This window comes from Phoca vitulina, unplaced genomic scaffold (genome assembly GCF_004348235.1).
Source record: "Phoca vitulina isolate PV1807 unplaced genomic scaffold, GSC_HSeal_1.0 scaffold9, whole genome shotgun sequence".
NCBI classification, from domain to species: Eukaryota; Metazoa; Chordata; class Mammalia; order Carnivora; family Phocidae; genus Phoca; species Phoca vitulina.
The window spans coordinates 17294744-17309109 of record NW_022589712.1 but is presented as its reverse complement, the minus strand read 5'-3'; the positions used below and the strand labels follow the sequence as shown (position 1 = coordinate 17309109).

Below are 14366 nucleotides of genomic sequence, written 5' to 3'. Positions count from 1 at the left end.
ATCAGAAAGTAATAGAAAATATCAAATAATTATTCTATATTAATGTTCATCCTTACAATGATAAACTCTTCCTCTGGCCTCAGGATTCTCTTTGATTTCTTCAAAAATAAATAAAATGATAAAATTGACTATAAATGATAAAATCAGATAATGTAAGATGAGCACTTACTACCTAGGTGCCCGGTAGGCACCTAAATGCTTTACACGTGTCTTGTTTCTTTTTTCTAACAACCCCATCACTGCGGTTATTAATGTCCTCATTAAGCCTCATGGAAATTAAGTGATATTCCCAAGGCCATTCAACGAGTAAAAGATAGTACTGAGATTTGAACCCAGGTCTTTGGTTCTGCAGCCAGCAGTATTCCCTCTGTCACCCCTGGGTGACCCTCTGTCACCAGTGACAGTCAGTGCTCTTAGCGGTATCTTCCCGAATCCATTAAATGATTACCCTGGGGCTCCTTTCCTCTCTCTCTCTCACAGAAGCGTGACTGTTGCTATTTATAGCACATGGTTAATTCTGTTCAATAGTCCTTCACATCAGTGCTTCTAGCAGTTTCTCCTCTATCAGCTGTGTTGGTCTCGGATTCACGTGGGCACGGCATCCAGCTCCTCTGTGCTGGCCAGGTTCCCCACCTCCTCTCCACTCTGGGCCCACAGCCTGCCAAGACAGGCACCTCACTGGGCAGGGACCAGGCTGTCTCTCTGCCTCAGATTCTCTGGAGGCTTCCTCCTCTCAGATCCTTGTGGCCCCTTAAAGTGTGTATAGGGGTCAAATATGAGTGTCTCCAGGACTGACAGAATACCCTCTGGTTGTTTAAGTCAAGTGAGGTCTGGGGAAACTCTGGGGTTGGAGGATTATGCTTTTATTTCCCCTTTTTACCTTGAAACAAGAGGTTCAACAGGACAACATGTACTAAGCATTGTTTACAGGAACAATATGTCCTGAAACTATAGGCTCTAAAAATTATTTTTTGAAAAGACTTGTGAAGACCCACAAAAGTTGGACAACCCATGTGGCTTAGCGGGCAGCCCGTGAGCTGGCTGTGGCCCACTTCAGCTTTGGACCCTGAGCAGGTGCTCGCGGGGAACTGCCTGGTGGCCTTCTTAAGGCTGGGAGTCCTTCTGTGACCATCAGCTCGCCACCAACACTCCCCTTTGACATGGCGCTCGTGTTGTGCGATCTCTCACTAGAAATGGTGGGGGCGACCCCTGATTAACAGCAGCCTGAATTCCGTCTGTTTTATTTCTGGAAAACAAGGTGCAGCCTGAATTATGAAGTACACTAATTTGTGTTTTGTAGCTCGGTGGTTCTCAACTCTGGCAAGACATTAGAACTCTGCAAGAGCTGCAGAACTTTAGGAAATACTAAATGCTAAGTGACTTGTTTCAAATTAAAATCAGACTAGCTAAGGTTGGAGCCTGGCATCCACATTCTTAAAAATCATCGCAGGCAAGTGGAATGCGCAGTGGGGGTTGGAAACAAGTGAGCGGGCAGATGGAGAGACCGTGAAGGAGGGTTTTGCACCTGCTACTAGTCCTGCTGGTCATATAGCTAGTGCAGCTGGTAGTATGACTAGTGCTGCTAGCAAACGACTAGCTGCTTACTGGGTGCAGCTAGTGCTCTACGCATTCTTCGTAGAATGAAATTATCCTTGCCCACCCCTCATGGTAACTCGGAAGCTTCTTTCATTTTAATAGATGTGCACATGGACAGCTTTGAGGAGACAAAGCAATTTATTCAGAGTTGAACGAAGCTTGTTGGGGATAGTCTCTATTATAAAGTGAGATGAAGCCTGTTTCTGTAGGTATACATTGTATGTGGCTGTTCGTATCATTTGTTGTATCATGGAAGACTTGGATTGCTCCTGTATGGTCCGCGTGCCTTGACTGCCCACTGAAACCCAGCTATAAGATTATAACCAGTCAGGCATCTTCAGATTCCCGATCACAACCCCTGGCCTCCTAATTTTTAGGATTAGACTTCACATGAGTTTTCTAAAATGCTTCTTTGCTGCAAATAGTTTGTATGATGGCAGAAGTAGGTAGACGTTGATGGCATACAGCCCTGCAAAGACTCTGGCCATACATACATGCTTTAGTGAGTGTGCAAATTGTAACTCCCATGTACTTAGATTTAACACCTTTGCACCTTTGCGCACGATCTCCCATGTTATATTTACCACCTCCCAGGGAGGTCTCCATCATGAAGGGCTAGATGCATAGGGTGAGATTTAGAATGTGTTGTAATTTAACTGGTTGCAAAGTCTCAGATCACCTGCTTTCTAGTCAGGACATTTAAGAAACCATTAAACCGTGAGGATTTTGTTGGTGTTGGTTTTGGTGTATAGTTCTATAAATTTTAACCCACATACAGAGCCATGTAACCATGACCACCATCAGGATGTAGACCAGCCTTTGAACATGGAGTTCAAAGGCCCAGAGTGTGGCCTCAAATAGTCCCTCCCGAGTCCTCCCCCTACCTCAGCAGCCTGGACAAGCTTGACTTTCTGTAAGAGGCTTAGCTCAGTGCCACCCTGACCTAGCGATTTCTTGGCAGTTTGGAGATAGGTCTTTCTACATGTGGGGTGTGCCTTTCCTTTTTTCCTAGTTTGACTAGATACCGTAACCCTTGATCCTCAAAGAAAAGACTTAAGACATGAAAAAGAGGCTGGAGTCAGAGCTCTGAAGATGTGGGTTACTTTCTGGAAAGAAATGAAACGATATGCCCCTATTAGCCCCCCCAAAAAGAAAAGGTACTGCCTCACAGGGTCCTGCTGCCCAGGATCAGAAACTGGGGTTCCCAGGGCAAGTAGAGTTGGGTGGCAGGTAAGTGCTTGTCCTCTCTGCTGGCTCTAGAACCTTCAGCAGCCCTCCTCTATCTTTTCTTCCTGAATTTACATCTTGAACTCCAAGCCCAAAGGCCTGGAGGGCTTTTGTTTGACTTCCTTCCCCACCTCGACCCCCTCCATTTAGTCCCCCACGAGGCGAGCAGCAAGAGTCCCTCTGGTGCCTGGAAGCCGGTTCAGAGAGGCGCGCTTGGATAACAGGGCTTCTCCTTTGATCTCCACAGACAACAGGTTACCAGCTTCAGGTCTGAAGATTCTGACGGTTTTGTTTACTTTGCAGTATGAAAGTACAAGATCCTAGGATGAAAAGCTCTATCTATATACCAGAGAATAATAGAGTTAGACCCGAGGAGAATAAAAACCTGCTGTCTCCAACTAAGGAAATGTGTGTAGCTTTTCTTTTCCCTTTCTGTACCTCTGTTAAAAGTGCAACCATTTACAGCTTCTGTGTTCTAATAAACCTACCTGTGGGTGGGCACTTGGGATCTGCTGGTGGAGAAAAACAACAGGGTCCATGGCACACGGACCAACAGGGGTCAGCCCTCTTCCTTTCTCTGTGCCAAAGGAAAGAAGTGAGGTCTTCTGTAAGGGAGGGGGGAGGGAGGAGGGAAGGAAGAAGGGAAGGATGGGAGAAGGAAGAAAGGAAGGATATTTGCGCTAAGCCTCAATGATGGTGGTGGGGAAGAGCTTTTTCTGGCAGAGGAAAGAACTAATTGAGAAGGTCCCTAGTTAACAACAGGTCGGTGTGTTGTGGAGCCGAGAGAAGGCTGTTGTGGCTGGCGGTGGGTGTGTTTGGAGGGCAGGGCCTGGGTCATGTGGGGGTATAGACCATGGAAAGAGTTGACTACTTTGTTATTAGAGAAATAGGTTTTAACAGAGGGCTGACATGGCCTGATGGGTAAGATTAAAAGATCCTTCTGGGTGCTGTATGGGTAGAGGAGAAAATTTGTAATCGTGAAAAGACACAAGGGTTCTCCCAGATAGCCCAGAGGGGCTGGTGGGAAGTGATCAGATTTGAGTAATGTTTTGAAGGCTGAGCCAATGGGACTTGTGACTACGGTTGGTACAGATTGGGTAAGGGAAAGAGATGGATCAAGAATGACTCTTGGGCTTTGGAGCCCATAGGGGAAGGGACGTGTTGTGTGACCACATAAGGAGGATAGGGAGGTGCCAATTTGTGGTGGAGGGGGGAGGTGGGGAATTGCAGCAAATAAAGAGTTGTGTTTGGACTGGCAAAGTGTGAGATGCCCGTAGACATCCAGGCCAACATGCTAAGGAGTCAATGGGTAGCCGAGTCTGGAGTGTGAGGGAGCAGTCAGACATTCAAGTCATTCATTTTTAGGAAGTTTGTTTCTTATGGAAACTTCTAGTATTTTAGAAACACTTAGATGTTTGAGCTGTCTTTGATCCCTGAGACTGATACCTGGAGAACATGCAGTTTGCTGCAGTTTGATGGGATTTCTCCCATCCCTCCTGGGAGGACACACTCACAGGATGAGATGATGAGAACCTCCTGCAGCTCTACTGACTATTATGTAGCGGTAGCTCTGAATATTAGCTCTGAATATTTCTCTAGACCACGGTGGTCATTTTTCTGGATTCTTTCATACACATCCTCTTTATTAAGTCAGATAAAGATCTCACTTCCTGTTTCTGTGTGTTCTCAGTGGAGTGCAGCACAATAATTAAGATCATTATGCATATTCACATTTCGAAGTTTCCTGAAAATAACCCAATCATGCACATGCCAGGTGTTTGTGTGTCTTATACACAAAAATTGGGCCCTGTTGTCCCTTAACTATATACAACTAGCCCGTTACAGTACAATCATTGTGGACATCAAGTGGGTGATATAGATCAGAAGACTACAAAGAAGAAGGGATGGCTGATGCCCCAGTATGGAAGAAGGAAAAAACCCTATAAGCCCAAACCCACTTATTTGTTATGTTTTGGATAAGTTTCCCCATTTGAACTGTCTCTGTCTTAAGTTCTACTTCTCCCTTTTGAAAAAAAGTTTATTAATATATTTAATCTCTGCACCCAACGTGGGGCTCGGACTCATGACCCTGAGATCAAGAGTTGCATGCTCTTCTGACTGAGCCAGCCAGGTGTCCCCTGCTTCTTTTTATTTCAATTTCCTAAGTCACTTTTGCATTCTCCTAAAAAAGCACCTTTCATCTACTTCAACTGGGACATTTACCTTGTTCCTTAAGCCACTGTTCTCTCTAGGTATCCTTATGTTTCCAATATTGTCCTTATTTTGTTGTATTAGAAAGGCTAGTTGTCTTCAGTTTTTGTGAAGATGATTTCCCTTGACTGACAAGTGTTATCTACCTGGAGGGGAGCCTCTGAATATACTGAGCTCATCACTGGCTCCCCCCTGTGCTCACATGTGTTGCCAGGTCCGTGCCTGAGTTGCGGGGTCAGGGCCTGGGCTGTGTTGTCCGTATCCGGGATCTGCAAAAGCCGGTAGGTGGGCTTTTCAGATGAGCAGCAGATGCCCAAGCACACTCTGGAAAAAATAGTCTTCTGTCTTTTCTGCAGTTTAACAGGGTGTGACCCTGAGCAAATTACTGGATTTCTCTAGACTTCTGTTCCCTTCTCTGTAAGTGAGGATAATTATAACCCACCTCGGATATTTGAATTAAGTGAAAACCTGGAAAGCGCTGAGCAGAGTACCTTGCTACATAAAAGGAACTCAGTGACCTTTAGTTTCCATCCTGACCCCTCTGAGTCTTTATTTCATCAGGCAGCAATAATCATGTACTCTGAAAATACGCAAGCCAGTAAGTGGCTATTCATAAAGACAGATCAAGCTTCCAACGCAAGCAAGACTGAAAAGACCAAGGGAAATCAACAGTCAAGACAAAGTGGAGAATAGTGCAGTGGTTCTCAAAGTATGGTTCCAGGACCTGCAGCATCAGCATCACTTGGGAGGCTGTGAGATGCAAATTCTCAGAGACACTGGACCCAGGCAATCTGTGTTTCCACAAGCTCTACAGGTAATTCTGATGCACACTGAGGTTTGAGAACCACTGGTCTAAAGTAAGCTCAACAGATACTGGGTGAAGGATAGTGGTGCGTATTTCTGCGTGCGTATGTGTGCACACACACCAACGTATGTAGTGTTTGTAACTGCTGAAACTATAATCGAGCATGGCGATATCAACAAAATCCCAGCAAACTGGCAATTAATTACCCATTTTTCTTTGGTACAGTTGTCTAAATAGAGATATACCTAGGATGCTTGTTTTCAATGACTTTGCACTAAAATCACTTTGGTTTTAAAAGTATTGATTCATCAACTTTCTTCTTTTTTTTCCCTAGGAAATTCCACTTATTTGGATGATCATGGACCACCTCCTAGTAAGGTAAGGTCTTTGCCTGTGGCATAAATCCCCCTTTTCTTTTCTCAGTCCCTACAGCCTCCAACAACCCCAACCGGAGCCTCCTGGCCCTGAATTGTTGAGAGGAAAATAGTAGATGACAGATGTCAAGTTCATCTTTGACTTAGAGTGAGGAGAAAAACCTATAAACAGTTTTGGCCTGATTTTTAAGGGTCAGAATAGTCCAGTGACATACTAGTGTAGTTCTCCATCACTATTTACTCTCTTATGCTCAATGAACACCAAATGTCCATATACCACAAAACGAGAAAAATAAAGACAGTCTTGGACCACATAAGATGATGACCTACAAAGTAGAGTTTTAAGCACCCACTAACCTTAGATGCTGGAAATTTACCCCAAAGTCAGCTTTTGAGCTTGTGAGATTTGAAGAAGTACTCTACTATTTATAAGACTATGAGCTTTGGAATAAAGTTATTTCTGGGTACATCACTGGCTCTGCCACTTTCAGTGTATGACGTTGGACAAATTACTTAATACTACGAGCCTCAGTTTTTTGATGTGCAAAGTGGGATTAGCAGTACCACCCACAGGACATCTAAAAGGATCAAATGCATTGATATATGACATTCAGCACCTGGTGTGCAACAAGCATTAAATAAACAGTGGCTCGTGTTAACTAGACTGGAGGAACATTAAAATTATTGATGAATGGTCCAGTAGTATTTATCACAGTTGTTTCACTACCACTTGGCCCACTGCACATATATTGGGTGCTTGTGATGCCATGGGCACCGGGAATACAAATAGGAAACAAAACAAGAGCAACAGAACAAAATAGCCCCTATCCTGAAGGAACAAAAGAATATGGAAGTTTGATACCATCCACGGATAAGAACCATGTCTAGCTCCACTTGGCATCCTCACATCCTTGCAGGAGCACATCGTGACTATTCATTAAATTTCACTGAATTGGACCATGGAATCCAGAGCTGGAATCTGAATTAGGTCTCCTGGCTCCCGGCCCAGGTTCCTTCCACTCGGCCAGTGTTCTCAAACTTGAGCTTGCATCAGGGTTTCCTGGAGGCTTATTAAAATACGGATGGCTGGGCCCAGACCCCTGAGTGTCTGATTCTGTAGGTCTGGGGTAGAACCTGTGAACTTGCGTTTTTCACAAGCTCCCAAGTGATGCTGATGGTGCTGTTCTCGGGACCATGTTTGCGAACCATTGCTTTAAAGGCCATGAATCTAAAGAAAACAATGTCCCTGGACATTTTCTGTGTTGTTTTTACTGCTGATAGCCTAGAGAGAGTGATATGGCTTATTATATAAAGGCTACTTATTAATGTAATGGTGACTCACTATTGTAACTCTTCTAACAGTGAAAACAAATTTTCTTTGGTCAATAACCTCCCTGGAAGGGAAGATGAGTGGGGGTGAGGGAGAAGAATGGTGTGGATGGCCTGCTAGGTTCCCGCACCACTAACTGTACTTCTCTCCCAAGTGGGGCCAAGTGAACCCTCCCTACCCTCTCTGCTCTGCAGGAAAAGGGGGTGAGGTTGGCTCTGTGGGACACATCAGCTGTGTCTCTCAATGGCATGTTGGGATATTATTTGGGGTTTCGGGCTTGATAAATGGGGTTTTACCTAGTGAGGAGACCCAGGCCCACTTTATATAAACTTGTCTTCTTGAACTCAATCCTTGGTGACTGGCTTGGGACCACGCCCTTAATCCACCTAGGGTCCTTGCTCTTGCTGAGTTGGCCATCCTGCCTGCCTCTTTACTAGTATCCTTGGTGCCTGGATTCTGTGTTTGCTGGACTTTCTCCCCTTCCCCCTGTGGAGCTTGCCCTGCTTCTGCCTCCCTCTGCCCCTGTGGTCTGGTCTTCACCCTCCCTCTTCCCCTACCCCCAGCCAAAGCTCCCTGTGACACCCAGAAACGATCAGGTCGTATCAGATCATTTTAGACCACTTTCAGACTGAATGCATTTTTATCAATTCTATTCCAAGTTCAAAATTGTCAACCAGCAGAATGAGACAGATTCTTTTACTATAACTGTATTTTCATTATCTAGGAGTGGGGTAGCAAAAACACTCTTTTGACTTTCTAAGCAGTAGCCAAAATAAGAATACAAAAATGAGTAAAAATAATGTTGGTATGTTAACATCTTTTCATCCATGCTTATTACTTCTGCCAGGGTGGAAATGAATCCCAGAAGTGATAAAGTCAGACTTCCAGATAAAGATCCCTTGAATGTCCCCCGAAGTGGGGTCTTGGTTAGTTCGGTGTATAGACCTCTGGGGTCTCCAGGGACATGGTGGCATCCAGAGGAGATGGACTCACACGTGTGTGGCCTCTAGAATGAACCCCCAGCCTGGCACGGGAAAGCAAGACTGAGGGCAGACCCATCGCTTTCATATTTGTTTAGCATTCAGAAATAACTTTCTGATGCCAAGATTGAAAGAGCTGTGATCTAGATAAAATAAGGTTTTTAAACCCTGAAAATGTACTGAGGTTTACAGGCAAGTTCTCATTTTATTAAAAGTTCATTCCACGAGTTTCACATTCCACAAGTAATAGCCATTTAGGGAATGGGGTGTGTGCCACACAGCACATAAAGCCCAGGGCTTCCTTCTTGCCAATATTTTCATAAAAAAGAACCAACATGCCTCTAATTTTTTACTTGTTTTTAAAATCCACTTTAACCTCACAGCTCACCTTCATTTTTAATCTAAGTCATTTTTTAAAGGCAGATGTTAGTATTTTCTTTTGTGAACCACTTTTTACTACCACTTTGTGTGCGTGCAGAACGCATGGCTTAAGGTTAGAGCCCTGCTAAGAATGAACACGTAGATCTCTATTGAATGAATTAGAAAGATATTTTTGAGAACAAAAACAGGCATGCAGCATCCAGGATCGTGCGATCACACTTCTTATAAAGTTGTGTGTATAGGATATGTGTGTACAGAGAAAAGTCTGGAAGGATAATAGTGTTTTCTCTGGATGATGAGATTCAAGAGATTTTTACTCTTTTCTTTATACTTTTTTTTTTTTGGTATATTTTTTGAGTTCGTTAAAGTAATGCCCGCTCAACCTAAAGATCAGGGTGGGAGGGATGGAGGGGGGATGTCCTTATGCAAGAGAAGATTAGGGTGGGCCTGGAAAGCCTGTGGTGCTCGGTTCTCTACAGTAGCATCTGCAGCTTCATGACACCCGAGAGCAGCCTGATCTCTGAAGGTTGAACCCCCAGGCTGGCACTGCTTCACTTCACTTGGACTGTGGGTCCCCATGCTGCTTCACTTCACTTGGACCGTGGGTCCCCACGCAAGCAGCTGGAGACGGCAATGATAAATTCAGGTGGTAGCAAATAAGATGTAGTAACTGTTTCGCATATGTTGGGTTCCCAAATCTGATAAATAAAGAGAGCTGGTCTAAGCAATTCAAGGAAAATAAAACCACTACCCATAGCTGATGTCTATCCTTTCCGACGGGGCAAGCACTCTGCTAAGCACTTTGCGTGCGAGTTTAGTCTCAGTAAAACCCTATAGAAGAGGGAGTCATTTTTTAAAATGGAAGTATAGTTGACATACAATATGATATTAGTTTCAGGTGTACAACCTAGTGATTGAAATTTATATACATTATGCAATGCTCACCATGTAAGTGTAGTTACCTTCTATCACCATGCAAAGTTATGCCAGTATTATTGACTTATATTCTCTGTGCTGAACTTTACATACCCGTGACTTATTTATTTTATAGTTGGAAGTTTATACCTCTTAATCCCCTTCACTGATTTCACCCCTTTCTCCACCCTCTCCCTCTGGCAACTACTAGTTGATTCTCTGTATTTAGAGTCTGTTTTTGTTTTGTTTGTTTAATTATTTGGATTTTAGATTCTACATATAAGTGAAATTATATAGTATCTGTCTTTGTCTGACTTATTTCACTTTCACTTAACATAATACCCTCTACGTCCATCCATGTCACACACGGCAAGATATCATTTTTTTTTTTTTATGGCTGAGTAATATTTCTGTGTGTGATTATGTGTGTGTGTGTGTGTGTGTGTACACATATAGATCACATTTTCTTTACCTATATATCTATGTATGGACACAGGTTGCTTCCATATCTTGGCTATTGTAAATAATGCTGCAGTGAACACAGGGGTGCATATACCTTTTCAAATTAGTGTTTTTGTTTTCTTTAAATAAATATCCAGAACTGGAATTGCTGGATCATATGATATTTCTATTTTTAATTTTTTGAGGACCCTACATACTGTTTTCTATAGTGACTGCACCAATTTACATTCCCACCAACAATGCACAAGGGTTTCCTTATCTCCACATCCTCACCAACACTTGTTTTTTCTTGTCTTTTTGGTACTAGTCATTCTGACTGGTGTGAGGTGTTATCTTATTTTGGTTTTGATTTGTATTTCCCTGATGATTAGTGGTGTTGAGCATTTTTTCATGTGTCTGTTGGTCATCTGTATGTTTTCTTTGGAAAAATGTCTATTCAAGCCCTCTATTTGTAAATTGGATTCTTTGTTTTTTGGTGTTGAGTTGTATGCATTCTTTATATGCTTTGGATATTTACCCCTTATTAGATATATCATTTGTGAATAATATCTTCTCTCATTCACTAAGTTGTCTTTTTATTTTGTTGGGTTTTTGTTTTTGTTTTTGCTGTGCAAAAGGTTTTTAGTTTGTTATAGTGCCAATTAATTTTTGCTTTTGCTGCCCTTGCCTGAGAAGACCGATCCAAAAAAAATATTGCTAATGCTGACACCCAAGAATCTACTGCCTATGTCTTCTTTTAGGAGTCTTATGGTTTCAGGTCTTACATTTAGGTCTTTAATCCAATCTGAGTTTGTTTTTGTGTATGGTGTCAGAAAGTGGTCCACTTTCATTCTTTTGCATGTAGCTATCCAGTTTTCCCAGCACCATTTATTGAAGAGATGTCTTTTCTCCAATGTGTGTTCTTGTCTCCTGCGTTGTAGATTAATGGACCATATAATGGTGGGTTCATTTCTGGGCTCTTGACTCTGTTTCATTGATCTGTGTGTCTGTTTTTATGCCAGTACCATACTGTTTTGATTACTGTAGTTTTATAGGATAGTTTGAGATCCAGGAGTGTGATGCCTTCACTTTGTTCTTCTTTCTCAAGATTGCTTTAGCTATTCAAGGTCTTTTGTGGTTCTATATAAATTTTAGGATTATTTGTTCTAGTTCTGTGAAAAATGCTGTTGGTATTTTGATAGAGATTGCTTTGGGTAGTGTGGACATTTTAACAATATTAATTCTTCTAATCCATGAGCATGGTATATTTTCCCTTCAATTACCTCATCTCCAATTTCATTCATCAATGTCTTATAACTTTCAGAGTACAAGTCTTTCACCTCCTTGGTTAACTTTATTCCTTTGTATTTTACTCTTTTGATGTAATTGTAAATGGGATTGTTTTCTTAATTTCTCTTTCTGTTAGTTCATTCTTAGAATATAGAAACATAACAGCATTCCGTATAGTAATTTGTATCCTGTAACTTTACTGAATTTGTTTATTAGTTCTAGTAGTGTTTTGGTGGGGTTTCAGAGCTTTCTATATATATTATCTTGTCATCTGAAAATAGTGAAACTATTAGTGAGACTTCCTCCTTACCAATTTGGATGCCTTTTATTTCTTTTCCTTGTCTGATTGCTGTGGCTAGGACTTCCAATACTGTGTTGAATAAAATTGGACATAGCAGGCATCTTGGTCTTGTTCCTGATCTTAGAGGAAAAGCTTGTAGCTTTTCATTGTTGAATATGATATTAGTTGTGGATTTGTCATATATGCTTTTTTTATGTTGTGGTGTGTTCCCTCTATACCCACTTTGTTGAGAGTTTTTATCATGAACAGATGTTGGATTTTGTCAAATGCTTTTTCTGCATCTATTGTGATGATCATAAGATTTTTATCCTTCATTTTGTTAATGTAGTGTATCACATGGATTGAGTTGCAGATATTAAACCATCCTTGCATCCTTGAAATAAATCCCACTTGATCAGGGTGATCACTTGATCCTTTTAATTATTGCTGAATTTGGTTTGCTAATATTTTGTTGAGGAATTTTGCATCTATGTTCATCAGAGATATTGGCTTGTAATTTTTTCTTGTAGTGTCTTTGTCTGGTTTTGGCATCAGGGTGATGCTGTCCTATAGAATAAATTTGGAAGCATTCCTTCCTCTTCAATTTTTTTGGAATAGTTTGAGAAGGATAGGTATTAACTCCTCCTTAAATGTTTGATAGAATTTACTTGTGGAGCATCTGGTCTTGGACTTTTGTTTCATGGGAGTTTTTCAATTTCTGACTCAATTCCATTATTAGTAACTAGTCTGTTCAGATTTTCAATTTCTTTCTGATTCAGTCTTAGAAGATTGTATTTTTTTAATTTTTATTTTATTTTTTATTTTATAATGTTATGTTAGTCACCATACAATACATCATTAGTTTTTGATGTAGTGATCCACGATTCATTTTTTTCATAGAACACCCAGTGCTCCATGCAGTACATGCCCTCCTTAATACCCATCACTGGGCTAACCCATCCCCCCACCCCCCTCCCCTCTAAAACCCTCAGTTTGTTTCTAAGAGCCCATAGTCTGTCATGGTTCATCTCTCCCTCCGATTTCCCCCCCTTCATTTTCCCCTTCCTTTTTCTAATGTCCTCCATGCTATTCCTTATGTTCCACAAATTTGTGAAACCATATGATAATTGACTCTCTCTGCTTGACTTATTTCACTTAGCATAATCTCCTCCAGTCCCATCCATGTTGATGTAAAAGTTGGGTATTCATCCTTTCTGATGGCTGAGTAATATTCCATTGTATATATGGACCACATCTTCTTGATCCATTCATCCTTTGAAGGGCATCTCGGCTCTTTCCACAGTTTGGCTATTGCGGAGTTGCTGCTATGAACATTGGGGTGCATGTGGCCCTTCTTTTCACTACATCTGTGTCTTTGGGGTAAATACCCAGTAGTGCAATTGCTGGGTCATAGGGTAGCTCTATTTTTAATTTTTTGAGGCACCTCCACACTGTTTTCCAAAGTGGCTGTACCAACTTGCACTCCCACTAACAGTGTAAGAGGGTTCCCCTTTCTCCACAACCTCTCCAACATTTGTTGTTTCTTGCCTTGCCTATTTTTGCCATTCTTCCTGGTGTAAGGTGGTATCTCAATGTGGTTTTGATTTTTTTTAAAGATTTTATTTATTTGAGAGAGAGAGAGCATGAGTGGGGGGTGGGGAGAGGGAGAAGCAGGCTCCCCACTGAGCAGGGAGTGTGACAAAGGGCTGGATCCCAGGACCCTGGGATCATGACCTGAGCCAAAGGCGAACACTTATCCAACTGAGCCACCCAGGTGCCCCAGAAGATTGTATGTTTTATCTCTTTCTTTGAGGTTGTCCAATTGGTTGGCCTATAATTTTTTATACTAGTCTCTTATAATCCTTTGTATGTCTCTGGTATTGATTGTTACCTGTTTTTGATTTCTGATTTTATTTATTTGAGTTCTCTTTTTTTTCTTGTTGAGTTTGGCAAAAGGTTTATTAATTTTGTTTATCTCTTAGAAGAACCAGCTCTTAGTTTATGATCTTTTCTATTGTTTTTTTAGTCTCTATTTTATTTCTTTCCACTCTGATCTTTATTATTTTCTTACTTCTACTTATTTGGGGCTCTGTTTGTTCATCTTTTTCTAGTTCCTTTAGGGGTAAATTTAGATTGTTCATTTGAGATTTTTCTTGTTTCTCAAGTTAGGCCTGTATTGCTATAAACTTCCCTTTTAGAACTGCTTTTGCTGTGTCCCAAAGATTTTGGAATGTTGTGTTTCCATTTTCATTTGTCTCAAGCTATTTTTTGATTTCCAAGAGAGGAAGTAATTTTTTAATCTTTATTTTACAGATGAGGGAACTAGTTCATAGAGAGGCTGAATAACTTGCCAAAGGTCTTGCACTAAGTATTGGACTTGGGATTCTAACCCAGGGCTGTGTAGCTCCAGGGTCTATGTTAACCTTTTCAAGATTACCTATTTAAGTAGAAATATAATAATTTTTTACCTTATTTCTGGAATTTTACTCTTTCATATAGTTATCTGGTAGCTTAACTAGTACAATAGGGTTTTAAT

At 41.5% G+C, this 14366-nt stretch overlaps 1 protein-coding gene across 3 annotated transcripts in view; it reads left to right on the top strand.

Moving 5' to 3' along the window:
- UST (uronyl 2-sulfotransferase) overlaps positions 1-14366 on the top strand; it is a 326823-nt gene that overhangs the window by 109635 nt on the left and 202822 nt on the right. For all 3 annotated transcript variants that reach the window (XM_032407698.1, XM_032407696.1, XM_032407697.1), the window contains exon 2: positions 6174-6217. In XM_032407698.1, coding sequence (XP_032263589.1) covers positions 6174-6217 — 44 coding nt within the window. The remainder of the gene's footprint in view (positions 1-6173; positions 6218-14366) is intronic.